This window comes from Mauremys mutica, chromosome 7 (assembly GCF_020497125.1).
Source record: "Mauremys mutica isolate MM-2020 ecotype Southern chromosome 7, ASM2049712v1, whole genome shotgun sequence".
Classification (NCBI taxonomy): domain Eukaryota; kingdom Metazoa; phylum Chordata; order Testudines; family Geoemydidae; genus Mauremys; species Mauremys mutica.
The window spans coordinates 761,139-782,567 of record NC_059078.1 but is presented as its reverse complement, the minus strand read 5'-3'; the positions used below and the strand labels follow the sequence as shown (position 1 = coordinate 782,567).

The following is a 21,429-nucleotide window of genomic DNA, read 5'->3' as shown; positions in this document are numbered from 1 at the left end:
GTGGTGCAGATGCCTTTACTGAAAAGATGTGTCACAGCTAGTCAGGGCTGGCACGGGGGAGGAGCCCCAGCTGCAGGACAGGCCCAAGGGGCAGCTCTGGCACTCGCATGGCTTTTAGGTTCCTTCAGCTGCTGGACACACATAGGAGCCAGTCCAAGGTGTGCAACATGTTCAGAGGGTGCTACTGCTTCCTCTCAGTCCAACGCCCCGTGCAAACTGCTCCAGCAGGCCCCCAAGGGCTCCGGCGGGGCTGGATGGCACAGCCTTCAGGCCAATGGTGCTGCTGTAGGTGGCTAGGAAAGCAGAGCGCACCTCCTCCAGGCGGGACTCACGGCCTGCCACTGGCACCAGCCTGCAAGACAGAAGGGGGAGGGGTCAGCAGCAGCCTTTGCTAGAGCCAGCTAGCCCCAGCTGTACCCCACAGGGGGCAGACATCAGCCCTTCCCCTAGCAAGGCAGGAACACCACAGCCCCCCATGGAGTCTGGCTGCGACCTCCTGCCAGCTAACGCCAGCTGGTTCCAAGCCAGGGAGTTGGCAGCAGAAAGGTTCTCCCAGGTAGAACCTGTTACTAACCAGTCCCTGGCAGCTGGTGCTAGAGTACGGGATCCTGGCTGGTGTCCTGGCCCCATTCCAGCCTCGTCTCAGGGTTCCAAGCCCCAACTCTCCAGCACCTGGGCCTCAGTGCTGCGGGTGCTGCTTTCTCCCCCCTATGAAGGGAGCAGAACCAGCCCTTCTCTCTGCTTCCCTCCCCGACCCAAACCCTCTCCATCCCATCCCTCGGTTTTACAACAGTCCCAGACCTCCCAGCACACAGCACCATGAGCTGTCTCCCTCAGTCCACACTGGCCTCAGCAGTCGGCTTTGCAGCTGATGGGCCCTTCCCCTAGCTGGGCGGGCAGCTCCTGCCATCTGGCAGAGCCTTGCTGCAGCTCCATTGTCCCTTGCCAATACCTCACTTTTTGCTTCACCTGCCCCCATCTGCAAGGCTCTTAGGAACCGTTTGTGTGGAAAATGGTACACTTCATTTCTGAGTTCACAGGTCAGATTTTACCCTGGATCCTGGCCAAATTCCAACCTAAGTGGGTCCCACATTCAGTTTAAGTGGATACTACTACACTTCACTTCCTTGGTAGGGAGTTGCAATTGGGTGCATTGGGATTTTTCTGGACTGACGATTATAGTGATAGCATTTAGGGAGCTTTGGGTATTCCCCACTTTCTTCTGCCCCTTTCACCCCCCGTCCTCATACAGCCGGCTCTGCGCACGGGACAAGCTAGGCTGGATTATGGGGGATTGGTGAGTGGGTGAAAGCCCCAAGGGTTCCAGCCACAGGCACTAGAGTGAAGAGATTTTGCACATCTGTTCCGCTGCAAGCCTGGACTGTGTCTGCGTCACTCTCCTAGAGCAGGGCCTGGTTCCCCTGGGACCTGCTCTCCTCTCCAGCTGCTCTAGGTACAGCTTCAGGGCAGGGGAGGAGAGAGAAGATAACATGATATTCTAGATGAGAGTGATTACAGTTCAAAGGCAGCTGTTGTAGGGTTTAGGATTGAAGCAGTCCTTGCTGTGTCTCCACCAACAAGTACAGAGCGTGGTTCCCAGAGAGAATAAGACATTCCTCAAAGGTCATGCCAAGGGCAGAGCACAAACCTTCCCCTAGAGACTTCCCTTTAATCTCACTAGCGCCTGTCTGGCTCTCTCTTGGCACAGTTAGTGAGTGGAAGCGTTAACCATCTACAGCCAACAGCATTCGTCCGGAAACAGCAGCAAGAGGGGAGATCTGGTGGGAGGCTTAAAAACACCAAGTGATACTGAGGCAGCCATCTAGGCCGCTAGTTACTTTCCTAAAAGCCAAGGAGAAGGGCACGCTGGGGCGGTAACACATTTAACAGATACAGAGGAAATACTTTAGTCTGTGGAACTCCCTGGCTCAGGATATTAAGGCAACTTGTTAAAATTCAAAAAAAGAATTACATATTTATATGACAAATAAAAAAATCTCCTACTGTTCAGATAATCAGACTGTTTCATGCAGCATAGAACCAAGGGCACATCTTTGGCTGTGAATCTGGACTTGCCATGTATTTACTTCCCAACTTTCAGCTGCTTACCTGCACAGCTTTACTGTAGTGCTTCATATTTAGATTCCCTGTTTATTTTTGAAGGAAAAAAGGTGGCCTGGTTTCCTTCAACAGAGAGAGGTCAACTAATGGTTGTTAGTACTGCAGACTCAGTCATGCATACATCCACTGATGAGCAGTCAAAGATCTGAGGCAGGCTTTCAGCCAGTCCCCCAGGTTTGCCATCGTATAGATGGTAGGCTCGGATACTGCGGAGGTGTTAAAGCTTCACGGGACGTTTAAACCCCAGCTAAGGGGGCAAGAGGATGCAGTGCATGAGGCAAGACTATGTCCAGGCCAAAACGCCAAACTGGAGCCTTTTTGGTAGAGGCCCACAAGAGATTCTGCGTAACGACTCTGGAAAATGTCCTGTCAGCAGGGAGCAAGCCTGGGAAAGCTCAGTCCATTAGGTGCAAGCTGCATACCCAGAGGGAATTACAATGGAAACGGGTTTGCATCCTGAACTAGGAGACAGCTGCAACTGTTACCAACAAAGGCTGCTACTCAGCAGAGAAGTAAGGACCTGAACCCCAGATCAGGCTTGGAGAAGTCCCCTGGATTACCCCACTTGACCCACAGGCAGACCATTCCCGATGGCCGGTCTAGCCCCAGCGTGTGGAGCTTAGGTAGGTTACAGGTCTGAAAGCCATGGATAGCCAAGGCAGGTGGACATTGGGGCCACGGTCTCAGTTGTGAATATTTTGGGGGTAGCAGTGGTTAATCGATTATACAAATCTGAGGAAATGAGCAATTCTCCCTTGTCCATTGCCCTCGGTCTGGCTGGGCCCAGAAGTTACACTCTGAGCACGTCACATGCTCCAGATTCCAGGTGCAGACGTGTCCACTGCAGCAGGACCCAGCCAGGACCCACAAGTCACAGCTGTGGAGCTAGTGACTCTTCACACTGAAATCCCAAACCAGAGACAACACTTCCAGGAGACTGCGCTGGCTTGAGGCCAGACCCACCTAGGCTTCAGAGTGAGCCTCAGCTGCAATCCCACATTGTTAGTACTAGCTGTTCCGGGGCACTGCAGCTACCCGAGCCGGGGGGAATGGACGCATTACGTATTGGGTAAGAAACCTGCAGCAGCCACCAAAGGAGATGGATTAAACTGGTTATTCATTGACACTATGTCCTTCAAGATGTCTCCTCCCACCCCTTCCTGGCTGTCAATCACATCTCAGAGCTGCACAGAGTGCTTCTCACAAAGGAGGACCTGTCACCACCTTGTGTGGCTGAAGCTCAGGTTAGAAGAGGCCTTTCTGAGGTCGTGCCCAGCATCCCTCCCAGGGTTTCTGGCTGTTAGTTTAGGGTTTGCAGCAGTGCAGGAAGGTACAGAAGCTGCTGCTATGGTTCTGGCCTGCAGGACAACAGATGGTCACATTTAATCAAATACGGCTGGTCGCACGGACAGTTTGTCTCAAAAGAAACGTGTTTTCCAGGTCTCCGACCCTCCACCTCACCCCATTTTATGAGGCTTCCTGAAGCCCTCACTCACAGTACGTTAAAAGGATGCTAGGAGAGAGCAGTGCAGTTGTTTTCAAAACTAGAGCAATAAGATTAGCTCACAGTGCAGTGCACTGACTGAATCCACCACTTTGCAATCACTAGATTGACAGTTCAGAGGGTAGAGGCACCAGCCTACATTTTTTTAGTTGCAATTAAAATGCATTTAATGTCTTTGAAGTTCCCTCACAAGTAACTTTCTGTTTGTGGAGCAAAGTGTTTGAGTCACAACAGTTCTACGAAGCAAATGTCAGTGTTGATTTGGCACCGTGGGTTGCACTGAACCACGCACGAGCAAGTGGACAAGCTGAGGGTGGGGGGAAAAAAGCAGCAGCTCAAACATTTTGGAGGGTCTGGAATCCTTGAGTGCAGGGGCCTGGACTAGACGACCTCTTGAGGTCCCTTCCAGTTCGGTGATTCTAAAACATGGGAGAGAGAAAGGGTCTATCTACACAGCAAAGAAAAACCCCTGGCTGGCCTGTGCCAGCCAACTCAGGCTGTGGGGCTGTTTCACTGCTGGGTAGATTTCCAGGCTCGGGCTGGAGCCCAGAACTCAACATAGCAATGGAACAGCCCTGCGAGTCCAAGTCAGCTTGGTTCTTCTTTGCTGTGTGAACAGGCCCAGAGAGGCTAAGAAACAGGCCTGACTCCTCCCATTCCCCCGCAGTGTTATACGGCAGAACTGCAACCTCTCTCTGAACTTGTGCCCAAAGGGTGCAATGGCTCCAGTGAAGAGCCCGGGATTCCTTCCCCTGCCTCAAGGCTGGGCACAGTTCACCTAGCACTCAGCAAGCCAGGTAGTGCGTACGCCATGGCTTAACTCTGAGTGCTCAGTGGCAGAATGCACTTTTGATAAGCATTAAGGTAGGGCAGACTTCGGTAGCCCTAATTATTCTTGAGGCTAATGCAGCTCTCTGGCTTGTCCCAGTTTCATAGCCAGCCAACTGTTACGCACAGGGAGCCATCCTCTCTGCTCAGTACACTTACAGGCAACTGTTAGGGAGCTCATCCGGGAAGCTGCCAGGGAGAGCGGCGTCTGTGCTCAGGATTGCATGCTCCTGAATACTGCCACACCCTGTTACCATCTGCCAGCTGCCAAAGTCTGTAGAAACGGAGGATCCAGGCAGGGAGTGGTCCACTGATCTGGGTCAGAAAGAGAGAGGGGACATGGGGCAGTCAGTGAAGTCATGCAATCACAGGCTTTTCTGCTAAACTCTTGTGCCAGTGGGCACAGTGGGGTTGACTGCCAACATCTGTGCCAGCACGTTGTGATGCTGGAGGTGAGGGTGCGATGACAAGTGGTACTGGCACATAGCACAAGGCAAACCTTCCTTCCAAAAGCAAAAGGAGAAGCCAAGCTGGTTGTGACTGAGAAAGCAGTAGATTCATTTGTGACTTGGTAGAGCAAAGCTAGCAAGAAACAGAGGATCATGCAGGAACAGGGAAACCCACCAGCACGTCCTGCCCCCAGAACCAGAACCATGGACACTGCTCCGCAAAGGGGATCCCTCCACAGCCCACTTCAGCTGTTAACACATCTAAATGCAACTGTGGGGACTTTGAGAATAAGAATGTGGCTTGTCTGGTGCCTTCATGTACTGGAGACAGTTTGGGAGAGTCCTCGAGAGCCCTGCTTCTGCACTCAGTGGAATGCGAGTCCCTGCGGGAACCCTGATCTTAGGGGAGAAGGCAGAGCAGCCTGGTGTGCCCAGCGAGCACAGAACTGAAGACCTGTGAAGATGCTTTGTATTCACTCGTCAGGAGCAGGATGCTGCAGTAGCAGGCAGTTAGGCCAAAGACCCTCAGGACAGGAAAAGGAGCCCAGAGAAGAGGATGTACTCAACGCATGCAGCCCCCTACCAGGAAGAGAAACATGAGTGGACTTGGGGAGTTCCTCTGACAATCTCCATGAGCAGATGCCTGGAACTGCCTAAAGTCATTGGACCCTGCAACGTGGCAGTGTAGGCACATGGTCCACAACGCAGAGCTCTCAGCAATCTGAAAGGTGGTTCTGAGTGTAACAGCATGATGGTGGGGAGCTGGGGAGCAAGCCGGCATTGCTGTTTACTTTCTGATTTTACAGTAGCAACCTAAGGAAGAATTGAAGAAAAACCTGGGGCTATGAGCATGCCATCACAGCCTGGAGCTCGGGCAGCTGCTGGCATTGCCAAGGGCTGGCGTTTGCCTTTGACCAGCAGTAGCCATCCAGAGTCTTAGAGGTCACCAGTACATACAGAGAATAGAGTGTCTCCAGCTGCAAAAGGCCATGACACCTACATAAGAGACACTTGATTGGTTCTCAATGCGACAACCTCTGGATTCTTAACATGGATCAGAAAGAGCACAGGCCTCTCCCAGAATGGGGGTTGGCTGTTAAAGCTTAGCACATGCCTTTTACCTGGGTGCCTGTGCTGAGAGATGTAGAGCCCTGTCCCCAGACTCTCCAGTTCATTGGTCTTCCAGGGATTCTGCTGCGCGCCCCCTGGCGAGGACTCCCGTCCCAGCAGATAAAAGCTTCTGGGGATCCCCTCCCCGGAGAATGATGATGGAAGAAGGATCTCCTGGTTCCCAGGAAAGAGCAGTAAGAGCTGTTGGTGGTAAGAGCAGAGCCCGCTCCAATGGGCGCTGGAACGCTGCATGTCACAGGTGGAAGCACAGAAGCCAGGTTCGGAGGGCTGAGCCCAAGTGACGTTTGCTGTAGGGAAGAATTCCCTGCTATGGCAGGTGGGCGTCGCTGAAGCACAAGGTTTAGGGGACAAATGTAAAGAAGCCAGTTTGCTCCCAAAAGGCTACACTTACACGGTGCTTTGCAGACCGGTAACAAGGACATCCCACGCCCCAGCGCACGGAGCTCCTTATACCCAAAGCCACAGTTCAGAGGTGCTCGCCCCCTCCCCCCTTAGATCTCCTTGAGAGAAAGGAGCAGCGATCTGAAGGAAGAGGGGACGCTGGGCAGATGAGGACAGTACAATGCTGATAGCCAGAAGAGGGGAAAGGATTGGGAAGAACACAGGAAGCAAGGGGCAGCAGGGAAATGAGAGTGGAACTGCAGGTGAGGGCTGGCGTCTGGTGAGGACAAGGCTGTAGCAATGGGAATTCAAAGAAGAGGTGAGGAAGGGGACACTAGCTGTCCCTTTGGAGGGCGTAAGGGGCAATCAGAGGCAGGGAGGCCAGACCCAGGAAGGTGACAGTAGCTATGGTGCATTGCAGGCAGGCAGAAGGAAAGGTGAAACAGAGCTCGACAAAGCAGCAAGAGGACTTAGCTAAGAGGACTTAGCAAATGGGGAGAGGGGACACACGAAATGACAGCAGGATTATGGGAAGGATTGTGAGTTGCCAATAAAGCCAGGCAAGAGAAGCCAGGGGAAGGGGCTGGGCAGACAGGTGAGGAGATCTATTCTGGAGGGGCTGAGTTTGAGAAGAAGCCAGGGTGCAGAAGGATGAGACAAGTCCCAGAGTGAATGCACAGAAGGGAGAGCAGGGGCACCAGCTAGTGAGAGAAGAGCGGAGGGCGAGGAGCTAGGATGGATTCTGAGTGTGAGGTCAGTAAGGCAGGGGAGAGCAGCAGAGCCATTACCAGGGGACACACAGAGGAGTACTCTGCTGGTGTCACTAGGTGAGGCCCGGTTCATGTCGAGGTGAGATGATCCCAGCTGCAGAAGTCCAGGCAGTGAGACTAATGGCACACCAAGGTTTTGGAGGCAGAGGGAAGAAAAGAGACTGCTTGGAGGCAGACAGGAATGTGCCAGTGCTCTAGAAAAAGGGGCGACTGTAAAGAACTGTCTTCTGCCAAAATCATTTGTTTTATAGCCTCCGCAGACCCACAATGAGATTGGACAGCCTGCCCTAGGGGGAAACAGATTCAAATCTGGAGTCACACCTGAAGTTGGGCCAATGGTTAATCACCCCCACTTAAAAATGTGCTTCTTATTTTGAACCCGAATTTGGTTAGCTTCAACTTCCTGCCATTGCATCTTGTGCTTTTGTCTGCTAGCCTGAAGAGCCCTCTAGTATCAGACACCTCCTCCCCACGTAGGCACTTCCAGAGTGATCAGGTCACCTCAGATCCTCTCTTTGGTAAGCTGACTCGGTAGAGCTTTGAAGTCTCCCTGTAAGGCAGGTTTTTCAGCCCTCTTCTTTGAAGCCTGTAGGCAGTGAGGAGCTAACTACACAGCAGCTGCTGTGCTTACCACCAGTAGTGCCACCTTCAGCACCGGCCAGGGCTAACGGAAGGGACAAGCCTGGAGTGGAACGACAGCAACGTGCCCACAAGGACTTTGGAGGCTCCTGGGGAAAATGGGGTGCACGTGTCTGGATTCTCCAAGCCCACCCGGGACATGGACAAGGACGAATCCAGGCCAGACACCTCATGGCTGTGAACTCGAAAGTCCAGAAACACTCGCACCAAGGAGCAATTTGCTCTTTTAGGTTTAGTCTTGTGGGGACCAAAGGCATCCAAATGGTGCAAGGATGTGCCTAAAACCCTTGTATTTGGGAGTTCTTAAAAGGCCGCATTGCAGGCCAAAGAGGAAAAAGCCAACAGAAAGCACAAAGCATCAACTCCAAGGCCAAAGGGGAGATAAATACTATTTGAACTGGATCAGTGGTGTGGAGTCTCCTTAAGGCCCGTCCTGCCTGTCCCACTGCCCCAGAGCAGCAGCACCCTCAACTCTTGCTGTATCCTCCAGTATTTACCAGATGGGAGAATCTCATTCCCATTTCACGTGGCTATTACTGTGCTGCCACACAAAAGCTCTGTCCAGGAGACGGGGAAGTTCAGAACAGTAAAGACATTGAAATAGAACTGGCATAGAGGACAGACAGGAAGCCACCCTCCAATTATGGTTCTGCTGAAACAGAAACAGTGGTTCGGAGGCCCAAGAATTGTCAGAGCAGTGGCCTTAACACTTGGTTTTGAAGCCAGGTAGTGTGCAGCTCCAGATGCCCATTTCTCCTCTTGTAGAGCAGATCCTAGCCACTCCAGAAGCTCCAAGTCAGAAAGCCAGCCCTGCACACTGCAATCAGGGTTGAGGTTGAGGTTGCATCTACAACAGGCAAATGGAATTAGGATATTCCTTCGACGCAGACGCTGCACAAGCGTGTGTTTGGCTGTCGGCAGCGCTTGGTCGGGATACTCCGGATACTTCTGTTACAATTGCTCTCCAATTCCCTTTCTTATCAAAGGGATGTGGATAATAAAACAAGCAGAGCAACACGCTGTCACGGAGCATGGGGGAGTCCTGGCCTTGCACCCATACTTCCTGCGATTCACTGGGTGTCACAGAGCATGGGGGAGTCCGGGCCCTGCACCCCCCACTTCCTGCGATCCACAGGGACTCTCAGCCAGCCGGTAACACAGCAGGTTTATTAGACGACAGAAACAGTCCAAAACAGAGCTTGTAGGTACAGAGAACAGGACCCCTCAGTCAGGTCCATCTGGCGGGGTGGGGAGCCCAGACCCCGGTTCTGGGCCTCCCCCACCGCATCTTCCCAGCCAGCTCACAGCTGAAACTCCCTCCAGCCCCTCCTCTGGCCTTTGTCTCCTTCCCGGGCCAGGAGGCCACCTGATTCCTTTGTTCTCCAACACCTTCAGTTGGCACCTTGCAGGGGAGGGGCTCAGGCCACCAGTTGCCAGGAGACAGGGTGTCGGCCACTCTCTGTGCAGACACCATCACACTGGCCCTCTAGGGCTCTGCAACAATCACACACCCTGATCCCACCACCTAGATCCTTAAGAAAGGCATAGGGGAAACTGAGGCACCCACCCAGTATTCAGAGCAAACATTAAGAACATCCCTATTTCATCACACATGCCCTGTGGGTAGGCCTGATCATCAGCACCAATGCCTGAGCAGCCATTCTTCTCCAAGAGTTTTCTTGGCTACAATCAGTTAAAGTTGGTGACAGCTGCATATCTTTTTTCCCAACCACACATGGCCACTTTTTGGAAGACAGCTATATCATTTTTGTAAGTTCCCAGACTAACCTTCTGGTGACCTAGGATAGAAACAGGACTTTTCAAACTTTCAAGTGTTTATTCCCAGTTATTCCCAGTTGCAATCAGCCACCCATAATGCCTTGGTGCAGCAAGTTTCATGGCTGTAGCTCATGAGGGCCCTGGAAATCCCACATTGGCCTTTTGATTTTTGGTGGAATGACTGAAGTTGAACTTTTGGAAACTCCTTTTACCCCAGTCTACTTCCCAACTGCCTCAGCTTCCTGGGCCTCCATGTTCCACCTAGGAGCTTTACAAACATCCTCCCCTGCTGTAACTGAATCCCTTCTTTCTTGGTTAAGCATACTAAAGAGAGAGGTGGTGGCAGGTGGAAGGAACCAGTATCCCAGACTGAGATTTTAGTTCAATAGGAGTCACCTGATACAATACCTAGTGCATAAATAATAAAGGCCCAGTTGGACCTAAATTCTGTAGCAAGATTCCTGGATTCTGAGTCTCCCTGCTGGGGCAGACGCATCGAACCAAGAGTCGTTTTTAATGAGGTTGAAAGTGAGTGGTGGGGGTACAGCAGCCCACGTCTATTTTAATATTCCATTCCGGTTTCCACTGGCCCCACATTAACTATGTCAAAGGACTGAAATAATCCCTAGAGCACTTGGGAAAGGGACAAGAGCTACAGCTCCAGGGCGGAGCGCAGCCAAATCACAGGCACCAGGGCCATGAGGGGGATGGCCACATGCAGGCCTGACAGAGCAGGGGAGGGGAGACTGGGTGGCAGGCACACCAGCAATTCAGCTCCGAAGAGGGCAATAGATTAGGAACGAAGGTGTCTGCAGGGGGTGCACACAACTATATGCTGCCACAGCGGGATCTGCATCAGAGCTGCACCCTTCTCACAAACATCTGATGGCGGAGAGCAAATGAACCTCAGACCCCCCGAGTGGGAGGAAAAGCCCTCAGAAACAAGAGACAGGCTAGTGAGACAAGATGGACAGAATATAAAGGGGAGTGGCACAGCTGTCCCTTTACGCAAGTGCAGCAGGACCATTAAGTCTGCTGGCTCCCTAGGCGGGCCACAAACTAGCAACTGCTACCCTAAAATGGTTCCATTTAATTAGGTCATGGCTCCCCATGCAGCACCTTTTCCCACAGACACTCTCTGGCTTTCCGAGCATGCGGCCTGCACGGAGGGAGTCAAGGCTTTCAGCACAGCAGCAGCCAAGACTAGTTCCTCTTCTACGAAGTGTGAGAAGACTCGGGTCAGCCAGCCTGGCCGCTTGGTTGCATCTCACCCCTTTTCTGCCATTCTTCACATGCCATTTGTCCAGGTTGTTATAAACCGTGTGGCGAAGAGGCTGCATTTCCCTACACCCTTACACTAGTGCAAGCATCACCAAATTCAGCTGCAAAGTATTAATGCTCTTTAGAAGGTTAAAACGATCACAAAGTGGACTAGAGCACTGATTCCAGAGGCAGGACAGGCAGGTTTCTTGCAATCCCTTCCAGCCCTCGGATGGAAACAGCTGGTAAGTGGCACTTGGCAGCTAGTGGCATTTACAATATTGGCTAAATCTCAGGCACCTATTTACCAGTCTTCTTAATGCTGTAGCATCCTGGAGCACAATACTGTACGAGCACAGTTCCCTTGCAGCATAAGCCACATGCCAATTACAGAACTACACGTAAGCAGGGACCGCAAGGGTCATCTAGTCTAACCCCCTGCCAAGGTGCAGGATTTGTTATGTTAAACCAAGACAGGTGGCTATCCAGCCTCCTTTGGAAAACCTCCAGTGAAGGAGCTTCCACGACCTCTGTTCCATTGTCCTACTGTTCTTATAATTAGGAATTTTTTTCTGTGCTTTAATCTAAAGCTGCTATGCTATGGTTTGAGCCCATTGCTTCTTGTCCTGCCCTTGGTGGCAAAAGAGAATAACTTTTCTCCATCTTTTTTGTGGCAGCCTTTCAAGTATCTGAAGACCACTATAAGATCCCCTCCCCCTTAATTTCCTCTTTTCCAAACTAACCATACCCAGTTCCTTCAGCCTTTGCTCGTATGGCTGCATTCCTTCCCTTTGATCATCTTTGTCGCTTGCCTCTGGATCCTTTCCAATTTCTGTACATCCTTTCTATACACTGGTGACCAAAGTTGGACACCGCTACTCCAGCTGAGATCTAACCAACGCTGAATAGAACGATACTATCATCTCCTGTGACTTGCATGCTATGCTTCTGTTCATGCAACCTAAAATTGCATTTGCTTTTCTTGCAACAGCGTCGCATTGCTGACTTATGGAGAGGCTTTGATCCACCACAACACCCAGATCCTTCTCAGCAGTGCTGCTGCCAAGCCAGTTTTCCCCCATTCTGTATTTGTGCATTTGTTTTTTCTTCCCTAAGTATAGCACCTTACATTTGTCTTTGTTGAATTTCATTTTGTTGTCTATAGTCCAGTTCTCCAACTCACCAGGATCCCTTTGAATTTTAGCTCCATCCTCCAAAGTGTTGGCAACCCTCCCCCCCACACACAGTTTGTGTCATCTACAAACTGGATCAGTCTGCTCTCTATTTCTACACTCAGGTCATTAATAAAGATGTTAAACAACACCGGCCCCAGAACAGATCCCTGTGGAACCCCACTTGAGACCTCCCTCCAACCCGACATCATTCCATTCATAGTTACTTTTGTTTGCGGTTGTTTAACTAATTATGCATCCACTTACTGGTAGTTCTGTCGAGCCTGCTTTTCTCCAGCTTACTTATCAGAATGTCAGGTGGGACTGTGTCAAAAGCCTTGCTAAAGGCCAGGTATATTATGTCCACCACATTCCCCCTATTCACCGAACCAGTTACCCTGTCAAAGAAGGAAATCAAGCTGGTTTGGCAGGATTTGTTCTAGGTAAATCCATGCTGGCTGCTGGTGATCATCCCTCCATCCTCCAGGTATTCGCAAATGAAATGTTTTATACATGGCTCTCGTAGCTTCCCAGGTATCGAAGTCAGGCTGACTGGTCTATAGTTCCCTGGCTCCTCCTTTCCCCCCTTTTTAAAGATGGGCACAACGTTAGCCCTTCTCCAGTCTTCTGGGACCTCAGTCAGGATCTTGGCAATGTCACACTCTTCGCCACAGTATCAGTTCAATTTGTAGCATAATTAGAGCTTCAGTTCTGGAAAGACTCCTCATTTCCTTCTGCAGTCAGGTGTTTCAGTCCTGGTCCTGGCAAGCTTTGGGCCTCGTTTTTCTTTAGGACATAGAGAATGACAGATGCCCAGCACAGACATGGTAAAACCTCTAGCTACCAAGCACCTCAAAGCAACTGTGAGAAAAAATTTCCCAGTGGGGGCTGAAGAGAATACATTATGGTCACCAACTACGGCATCCACAGATTCCACTGAGTAGCCACATCCATTGGGGTGCCGCTCTTTGCAGTCAGAGCACTTTACTGAACTGGCTGCAGCAGCATCTAAAGAGCTAGGATTTCCTGTGATTCACGCAACCACCAGAAGACCCCGGGCTGGGTTCCTTGCCTCTTAACAGAACACAGCACACCAGGGTTGGTTAATAGACTTAACGAAAGCACGGGCAACGTTTGTCCAGTTTGCTAATCCAGCGTCACGAGGTGTGTGCTCGCAAGTCAATGCCCCAACACAGACACACTGCATTTTTCTACAGCTTCACCAGCTACTACTCCCAGCAGTAATGTGAAACATGAGCTCCAGGGCACTGTCGACAGCTCAGTCCACACGGGCACAAGGAATCAGCTGGAGAGACCATCATGCCCTGCTCTGCAAATGCCTGGCAAGTTTGGGACACAGCCTATGCAGAGGTGTGGTGGGAAGTGGTTTTCTGTCAACCAGAGACCTGACATCTGACGATGCCTTTGGACTGGGTCATGGGCCACTAATCACATTATTAGTATGACAGAAGCTCCAGCCCCTGGAGAAGCCCACACACTGGCCAAGTGTAACATATGCAACATTTCCTTCGAGGATGCCCCAGTGGAAACACCTAAAGGGTCATCCTGGTGCCCTTCCCCTTCCTCCACTACACGTCTGTCGGCATTACTCTGCTCTCCATTCTGGCTGCACCTGGAACAACTGGGATTAGCTGCTTGAAGTGCTGTTGGCCCACTAAGAACAGTCCATGTCTCCCCTGCTGCTGCTGCGTGGCTAAGTGTTTTGTTGCCATGACCACATGGCCAGAGGATTAGATAGTCAAGTGCAGTTATTTCCTCAGTTTAGACCTTCCCCAGGAACCAGCCTCCAGCTGTAGAGACAAGAGCATTTCTGGCAGCAGTCAGTGGACTCCAGCCACTCCCGTGAGGACACTCCAGCCAAGTGTCTGGCTGCTGAACACTGTTCGTAAGGGGCCAAGGGAAAGGGCTTCCTCCTTGCTCCCCTCTGCCTCCAGCAGTGATGCTGGATGGACAGGTCAGTAGGTAGGGTGTTGGCCTGGGCCATGGGAGACCGGGGACAAGTCACCTAGCTTCTCTGTGCCTCAGGCCCCCTTTATACCATGGGGCGAGTCATGTTCTCCCCTCTCACAGGGCGGTGTAGGGAGAAATACACTGATGAGTGGGAAGCACTTTGAGATCTACTGATGAAACACACTAGAGAGGAAATAATAATATTGACTATTTTGCATTCAAATGTATGTTCCCCCCATCCCCAGGTAGAACTTCAGCTGGAGATTGTTATAGACCCTCTGTGACCTGGATTCACGTAGCCAGAGAGGAGGCACCAGCAGTGCTGAGTGAGGCAATGCAATCCCTTCCTCTCCCGAGCAATAGGACATGCAGACACCATTCATGGAGTTCAGGCCAAGGGGAAGGCCCCAGCCATGTCAGTCTCTAATTAGGAGGGTGTATTTGGACCATGCCCCCGGCTCGCCCAGGAGTGATCAGCTCAATCCCTGGAGAAGGACGGAAGGCTGTGTAGGGACCAAGGCGTGGCTGGATTCAGCGGGGAAGTGGGAGCTGGAGCAGGCTGTGTAGGGACCAAGGCGTGGCTGGATTCAGCGGGGAAGTGGGAGCTGGAGCAGGCTGTGTAGGGACCAAGGCGTGGCTGGATTCAGCAGGGAAGTGGGAGCTGGAGCAGGCTGTGTAGGGACCAAGACGTGGCTGGATTCAGCAGGGAAGTGGGAGCTGGAGCAGGCTGTGTAGGGACCAAGGCGTGGCTGGATTCAGCGGGGAAGTGGGAGCTGGAGCAGGCTGTGTGTGGACCAAGGCGTGGCTGGATTCAGCGGGGAAGTGGGAGCTGGAGCAGTGTAACTGGATCCAGAGGACTAGATCAACTGCTGCCCTGCCAACTGCACCTCTTTCCCTAGGGTCACCCAGCCATGAGCTTACAGCTGGCGTTCGGGGACACAGGGGTGGAGAGGAAATCCAAGCTGCTTCTGTATCAAGGGAAGCACATCTCTACTCTGTGCTGGAGCTGCTGGCCGAGAGAGGTTCCAGCTGTCTGCACACAGCTGACTTGATCCCCTCAGCCTTATTACTGATGTTCTCCTCTGCGCTCCTGGCTCCAGTATTTACTGCTGCAGAGTCCAGCCCCGATTCACCCCACCCCACCCCACGCTCTTGTGTGGGAGCCTGTATATTCCAATTGCCCAAGGGAACAAGAGTCCAACTCAGCCCATTACACACAACCGTCTCCACAAGGCAGCCAGGGCTGGAGCCAGTATGAACAGGACTGGTCACGTTAGAAGAGCTGTGCTCAGAGTTCCTGGGGAAGTCACGGATCAGCGTAATGACGAGCTGGAAGACTCTAGCAAGGGGAGGAATGGTCCTAGTGGAAATCGCAGTGTACTTGTGCTTGGTCCCAGTTAACAGCATGAGACTGCCACCCCTGCTTGGGCACTGTTTATCAGGGCAGAGAAAGAGCTACCAGCAGGGCATATGAACAAACTTTACCCTAACTGGCTGCTACTGCCTCTCCCCAGCCAGCTTTTGGGACCCCAGAATCCAGCACAACCCTCCTGGGTGTTCACCATCCTACCCAGACAGACTCAGGGAGGGACATCAGCTGCACCGGCTTCTGCTAAATCCTGAACACCAGGGTTCTGCTATTATCCCTCCCCGGGGTCACTTTTCCTTCCCCCACCTTGTTTCTCTTCCTTCCCCTCTTATAAGACAGAGGCAAAAAGTCTGGCTGAGCTGCCAAGGCAGCGCCTCCTTTGACAGCAGACTGGGAGCCTGTGACCAGAGAGGCAGCTTAGCCCGTGTCAGTGAGGGGCTACGCTGGGCCTACGTTACTCCAGCAGGGAGGTTGCAAGCAAAAGCAGCCATCAAGAGACAGAAGCTGCATTTCTCTTTGCTGTTCCCCCCAGCCCTCCTTGGACCATTATCTTCCCCGCATCTGAGCCTGTTCATTGCAAGACAAAACGGCAGCAGCAGCTGAAGAGAATCAAAATGACTGCCTGCGGCAGAGAGAGGCCCCTTCAAACTAGCTCTGGAGACTGTCAGGGATTTCTCTCTGTAACACAGACTCCACACACACACACCAAGTGCAATTAAAGGCTCTGTTTTCCTTCGGCTTCTCTGAATTGAGGAGAGGTCAATACAATTTAAATGGCGGCTGCTGTGATGGGAGTCGCCAGCGAGGCGACAACTCAGCAGGAAACCCCCCCGTAGTAGCGAACAAGGGCTTCACAACAACATCTCCTTCACTGGCCCGCAACACCCAGAGTCGTAGCTACAGGCTCCTCCTCTCCACCCCTCGCTCCCCAGGCTCCCCGCCCGAGTACCCCAGCTCACTGGTGCTGCACAAAGGCAGTGATCAGACTCCAGAGGCTGCTGGGATGCCCTTCGTTATGGAAAGCAACTCACTTGGTTTCAGCCCAAGATTTAGCCTGTGTCCCGGCTAATCTCCTGGCTTCCCTGGGTTCTCCCCACACCCCCCTGCACTGTGGGAAAGCACAGCCACCACAGAGCCCGACGTACAGGCTCAGAGCCCCTGCACTGTGCAAGCCTCACTGCTCACTCTTCACGATTACATCCTCTGCCAGGGGCGCCCAGGGGCTCAGGGGAACAGACTGAGATGTCAACGGGTGTAATTCAGTTGGAGCAGGTCCCAGGCCCCCCGCCTCCACATGACAGTTTGCTTCAAGTCTCCTGTGCACCTACTGAACACTTGCTTCCAAGCACAGAGCGCACTCCAGCACCGGGAGAGCTGAGCATGCAGGAGGGAGAGACCAGAGACCCTGTACTTACTGAATCAGCGGGGCTGAGACTGGCGCGCAGTTCATGTCAGGTGGGACCGACACCAACAGTTCTGCCTCCGCACACTCACGTTATTCGTGCATATGGACTGAGGCAAGAATCAGGGAGCAATTCTCTGGCCTGTATTATACAGATAATGGCCCCCTTCTGAGCTTCAGTCTATGAACCCACTGTACATCAGGTCTTCAGAGCAGCATGAATGCAGCTCTCTTTCCCTATACCCAACCTTCATTTTGCTAAGAAATGGTCTGCTTTGGTGCACCTCACCTGGGTTTCGGGACCTCCAGTGGGCTGCTTCCAACCCTCAGGAAGGTGTCAGAATGGTTTGAGGAGGAGGAGCTAGAGGACTTTGCTTCCTGGTAAGGCGGTCTGTCTTCAGACTGTGGGGTCCGACTCCAGAGCACCGTTTGGGGAGAGGATGTGCGGCTCTTCTTCCTGCAGGACAACAGGAGGCCTGGGTGAGAAGTCAGCTTCACCATGCAGGAAGCCATTCCATGTCAGGGCAGAGATTCCCGCCCCCAACTACAGAGATTCAGCTCCCGCCGAGCCCAGGACGACGAATTAGTCAGGTGTAACTGCACCAGCAGAGTCTGCCAGACAGATGTGCCCTCCCCCTAGCATCTGCTGAGCTCTCACCCCCCCACCAAGCCAGCTCACACTTCCGGAGTGCGGCACGTCAGAGAAGAGAGGGAGCAAGAGGCCATTCCGGCCCATCACCTGGGGCCAGGGCAGGATCGGCCCATATGGGCACATTCTAATGTTCTGTCCCATCTAATTTTGACATGCCCCAAGCGCCAGGCCTCCCAGCATGTCTCTGCAGAAAGACGACTCCAGTGAATGCCCATAGACGCGTGCAGTGCTGTCATGAAGGGTATGTCTGCACTGCAATGAAATACTTGCAGCTGGATCGTGACAGCTGACTTGGCCTGCGGAGCTGTAAAATTGACTTGTAGACATTTGGGCACAGGGACCCCTCCCTCCTCGTGGGGACCCAGAGCTTGGGCTGCAGCCTGACCCCAAACATCTATGCTGCAATTTTACTTCCCGAGAGCCGGTCAACCAACGCAGCCAGCGGTGGGGGTTCACAGCAGTGTAGACATACTCAGGTGAATAAAACTGTGTAAGCAGCTGGAGGTGAGGGGTCTCTGCGTCCCTTCAATCTTTCTTGACAAGTCAGTCAGCTGTGCCCGGCCTCTGATCGCTGTCACTCCTCCGTTTGGGCCCCCGCTGAAGGGTGCGGTCGCATCACAGCTCTAGAGATGGGGCTGCTCTCCCTACTTGCCTGGCATGTCTCTGCAATGGCCCTCTTCTGGTCATACCACACTCCAAACTTCTGTCCAGTTTGCTGCCCACCACCGCCTCCTGGCTGAAAGCCATTACTGCTTCCCTTACATGCCTGCCAATGGACTGACCCCCCAGCCTTGCAAGTCAATCAGGGTTCTCCTCAGACACCAAGGATTTTCTGGGAGGAGCGCTAGCTCCGTTCTCCCAAACGACGAGCAGTTGGCCAAAGCCCTCTCTAGTCCTTACCCTCTTGCTGGCACTGCAATGTTGTCCTCAGTGCGAACCAGCAGAGCTAATGAAATGCCCAATCTGGTGACAAGAACTGGGGCAGGCAGAGCCCTGAAGGAAGGTTTTAAATACAAGGCCCCCTACAAGCTAGTGTAGCCACCCTGCCCTCCAGAGAGACCACAAGTACAGACACCAGAGAATCCACAGCTAAACCCTGCTCTTTGTACAGAGGAGGAGAACACAATGTCCTCCCTTCACCCCACAAGGGCTTGTCTGCACCACGGGGGCTGAGGTGCCCCAGCAATGCTGCTGTCACAGCCAGGGAGGGTTTTTTCCAACGCTGGAGGAGCTCTCGCTCCCCGAGAGGCAGTAGCTAGGTTGAGAAGCATTCTTCTGTCGACGGAGCTGTGTCTACACTGGGGGTTAGGCAGGCACAGCGACGGTGCTCAGGTTTTTCACACCTCTGAGCATATACTTATGTTGATCTAAACGTTTATTGTAGACCAGCCTCAAATGTCCCACACCTCAGCTGCTAACGACGTGTTATGGACCTCAGGTGTGAGCACTCTGCCAACATTCCTCCCTGCGTAACCTGCAGGGATCTCAGTGTCTACCTAAGCAAGGAGAGCCCGCACGTTTGGCAGAACACATGTACGTGGAATTGTTTGGCACCCACAGCAATGCCCCAGCCCCCTGGCATCCACAGTGAGTGAGTGAAGCAAAAACACACAAGTGTGAGTCAACCCCACAAGAACAGCAGCTGTTTCCTCCTCTAGCCTTCCCAATACATCCTGGCTAGTCCATGTTTTGCTTCAACAGGAAGCGCCTGGGGGAGGAACAATGCTCTTCAGGTTTTGAGTCTGTGGCCTACCATTGTGGGTCCTATGAAGTACTGGCCATTACCCAAGCCCTGGGGTGGAGGGGCTGCTTTGTACTTGTCACAGTCGGTTCGCTGTGGACAGACAGTCGCTCATGTTAGAGGTGACCCTGCGCTAGGTCAAGTACGCAAGTGTGCTGTTTCAGCCTTCTCATCCCGGTTCTCATGGTCCCCAGGTTCGTTAAACATTTCCCTGCACAAGGCGTGAGGAAGCCTGGGCTGCCAGAAACGTGCCGCAGGTTACTCTCCCCCAGAGCATTTCCAGATGCCCCAAGCACAGTCCAGATTTAATTTAAAATAATTGCGGCACAAAATAGCATCACAGCAAGCGTTTAGGGAGAGGAGAGAAAGAAATTAAACTCAGAGGGGCAACCCCAGAGAAAGGCTCTGAAATCCCCAAACCCAGCTGCCCCTACAGTAGTGAGTCTGCCAGATACACCCCCTTTCCTGACCCTAATTTCACCACTGTGGCTTCATATCAGCCACAGGGGTAACCAGACCTAGGAGAGACTCTCTCCCGTCACTTTTAAGGAGAAGTGGTTAGGGTTTTGCAATCTTTTTTGGCGCCATCTCCAAGAACAGTAACCAACCGCCTAGCCAGCTTCAGCCCCCAGGCCAGGTACTTGGCTTTATAGAGGCAGCTATACTGTACAAGGTTAACCCCGGCTCCAGCTGGCACCTCCACACTGCGGAAGTGGGAGGAGATGCCAGCTGGGTGCACGGGGAGCAAGGACTGCTCCAAGAAGTCCTGCTTTTGGAGTGATCATTCTTCACCCAAGTCCCCTGGGAGATGCAGAGTCACTAATGGGAAGTAAGAAAGTCACTCCATGTATGGAACCACTGGGGCAAACGGACCCGCAGCTCTGCAGCAGGCGAGACTGCAAGAAACAACAGGCTTTGATGTGATTTCAGTGCATTTCAGAAACAAACAAAGCAGGCCTAGGCCATGTGAGCAGCGGCTCTGTCCTCAGATCATGGGCCAGGCTGTAGGCAAAGGCCTCCCGCGGAAGCACACGGCAGCCCCTCACGGCAGGAGCATTCTCAGTATCTCCTGGAACAGAAGGCCCTGGAGCTCTGTAGCACGGGCCCAGGTTAGTGCTACAGCTGAATTCCTTCCTTCGCTCTCTGCAGTGTCCTGCTGGTGCCTGTGCCACATGGAGCGGGCGCTCAGCGAGGGGATGGCAACTCCCTGCTCAATACGCCACCTTCTGAGCACTGCACAAGGGAACAGCTTGAACCTGCCCCTGCCTGCTATGCCCTGGCCAGGTGCTTGGGTGGCTTCTTACCAAGCGGCCTGGGTCTGTGCGCCAGCTGGCATCAGCTCCACAGCCTCAGAGGTGAAGCTCCCAGCTGCTCCTGGTGAACTCTCCAGCACTAGGGAGAAGTCACTGCTCAGGCTCGTGGTGCTGCCCCGATCCCTCTGCTCTGCAAGAAGGAAGACAGGAGCAGACTGAAGCCAAGCCTGGGAGCCTTTGATTAGCCACGTCCCCATCCTACTTCCCACCCCCATCCTTGCTGGTGCCCGAGGGGTTCACGCATGTGGAATGGAGAAAGAAACAAACAGCTTGTGGCACTTCCCCCAGAAACCCATTCAGCCCCGAGCTCTGTACTCGCACCCAGGGGAGTGGCCGGCGTTCCGGGACAGCACTCACTGAGCATGCAGATTTCTTCCACCGTGAAGCCAGGCAGCAGGCTCTTCCTCCTGGGGGGAATGGGAAACGGTTACACAGGATCAGAGCCACGGGACGTCTGCTGCCATCCTGCCAGGCCGAGCCAGCGAAGAGGGGCTTGTGCAGTTTAGGGATCTCAGAGCACTAACTGACCCTCGACCCGTCACGGCAGCAAAGGGCGGCAAACAGAATGGGGCTTGTCCCTCTGCTCGCCTGGCACGGGACAGAACTGGTGTTTGGAGTGCTATGGGTCCCAACATTCCCCTTCCAGAGGAGCGGACATGAGGCAGTCCAATGTGCTGCTACCCCCGGAGGAGCGCGCTCAGCTCCTTCAGCCTGGAGGGACCTGGCAGAATCCTATGCAGAGAGAGCTTTAGTTCAAGCTGTTAGAAGCCTCCTCCAGGGAGGGGCTGGATTTCTGCCATCCTTACACACCGAGGGGCTATTGTCCAGCCCTCTCTGCTCCCCCAAGGCCCTTCTCTTAGAGCACCACAGACGGGACTTGCTGCGTGGCCAGAAGGCGAGTCAGAGCCCTCTCGGCCATTGACTCAGCTGGGCTAATGGACCCCACA

At 53.0% G+C, this 21,429-nt stretch overlaps 1 protein-coding gene across 6 annotated transcripts in view; it reads right to left on the bottom strand.

Annotated features, from left to right (window-relative positions):
- MTMR14 (myotubularin related protein 14) overlaps positions 1 to 21,429 on the bottom strand; it is a 59,638-nt gene continuing 38,209 nt past the window's right edge. The window contains exons 15-19 of one of the 6 annotated variants that reach the window (XM_045023008.1): positions 20,804 to 20,889; positions 20,474 to 20,612; positions 17,066 to 17,233; positions 4,613 to 4,768; positions 1 to 352 (exon numbers count right to left, since the gene is read on the bottom strand). In XM_045023008.1, coding sequence (XP_044878943.1) covers positions 172 to 352; positions 4,613 to 4,768; positions 17,066 to 17,233; positions 20,474 to 20,612; positions 20,804 to 20,889 — 730 coding nt within the window. In that variant the 3' untranslated portion in view covers positions 1 to 171. Of the gene's footprint in view, positions 353 to 4,612; positions 4,769 to 12,560; positions 15,345 to 17,065; positions 17,234 to 20,473; positions 20,613 to 20,803; positions 20,890 to 21,429 lie in introns of those variants that run through there. The other 5 variants (XM_045023010.1, XM_045023011.1, XM_045023012.1 and 2 more) reach the window with 5 other exon arrangements.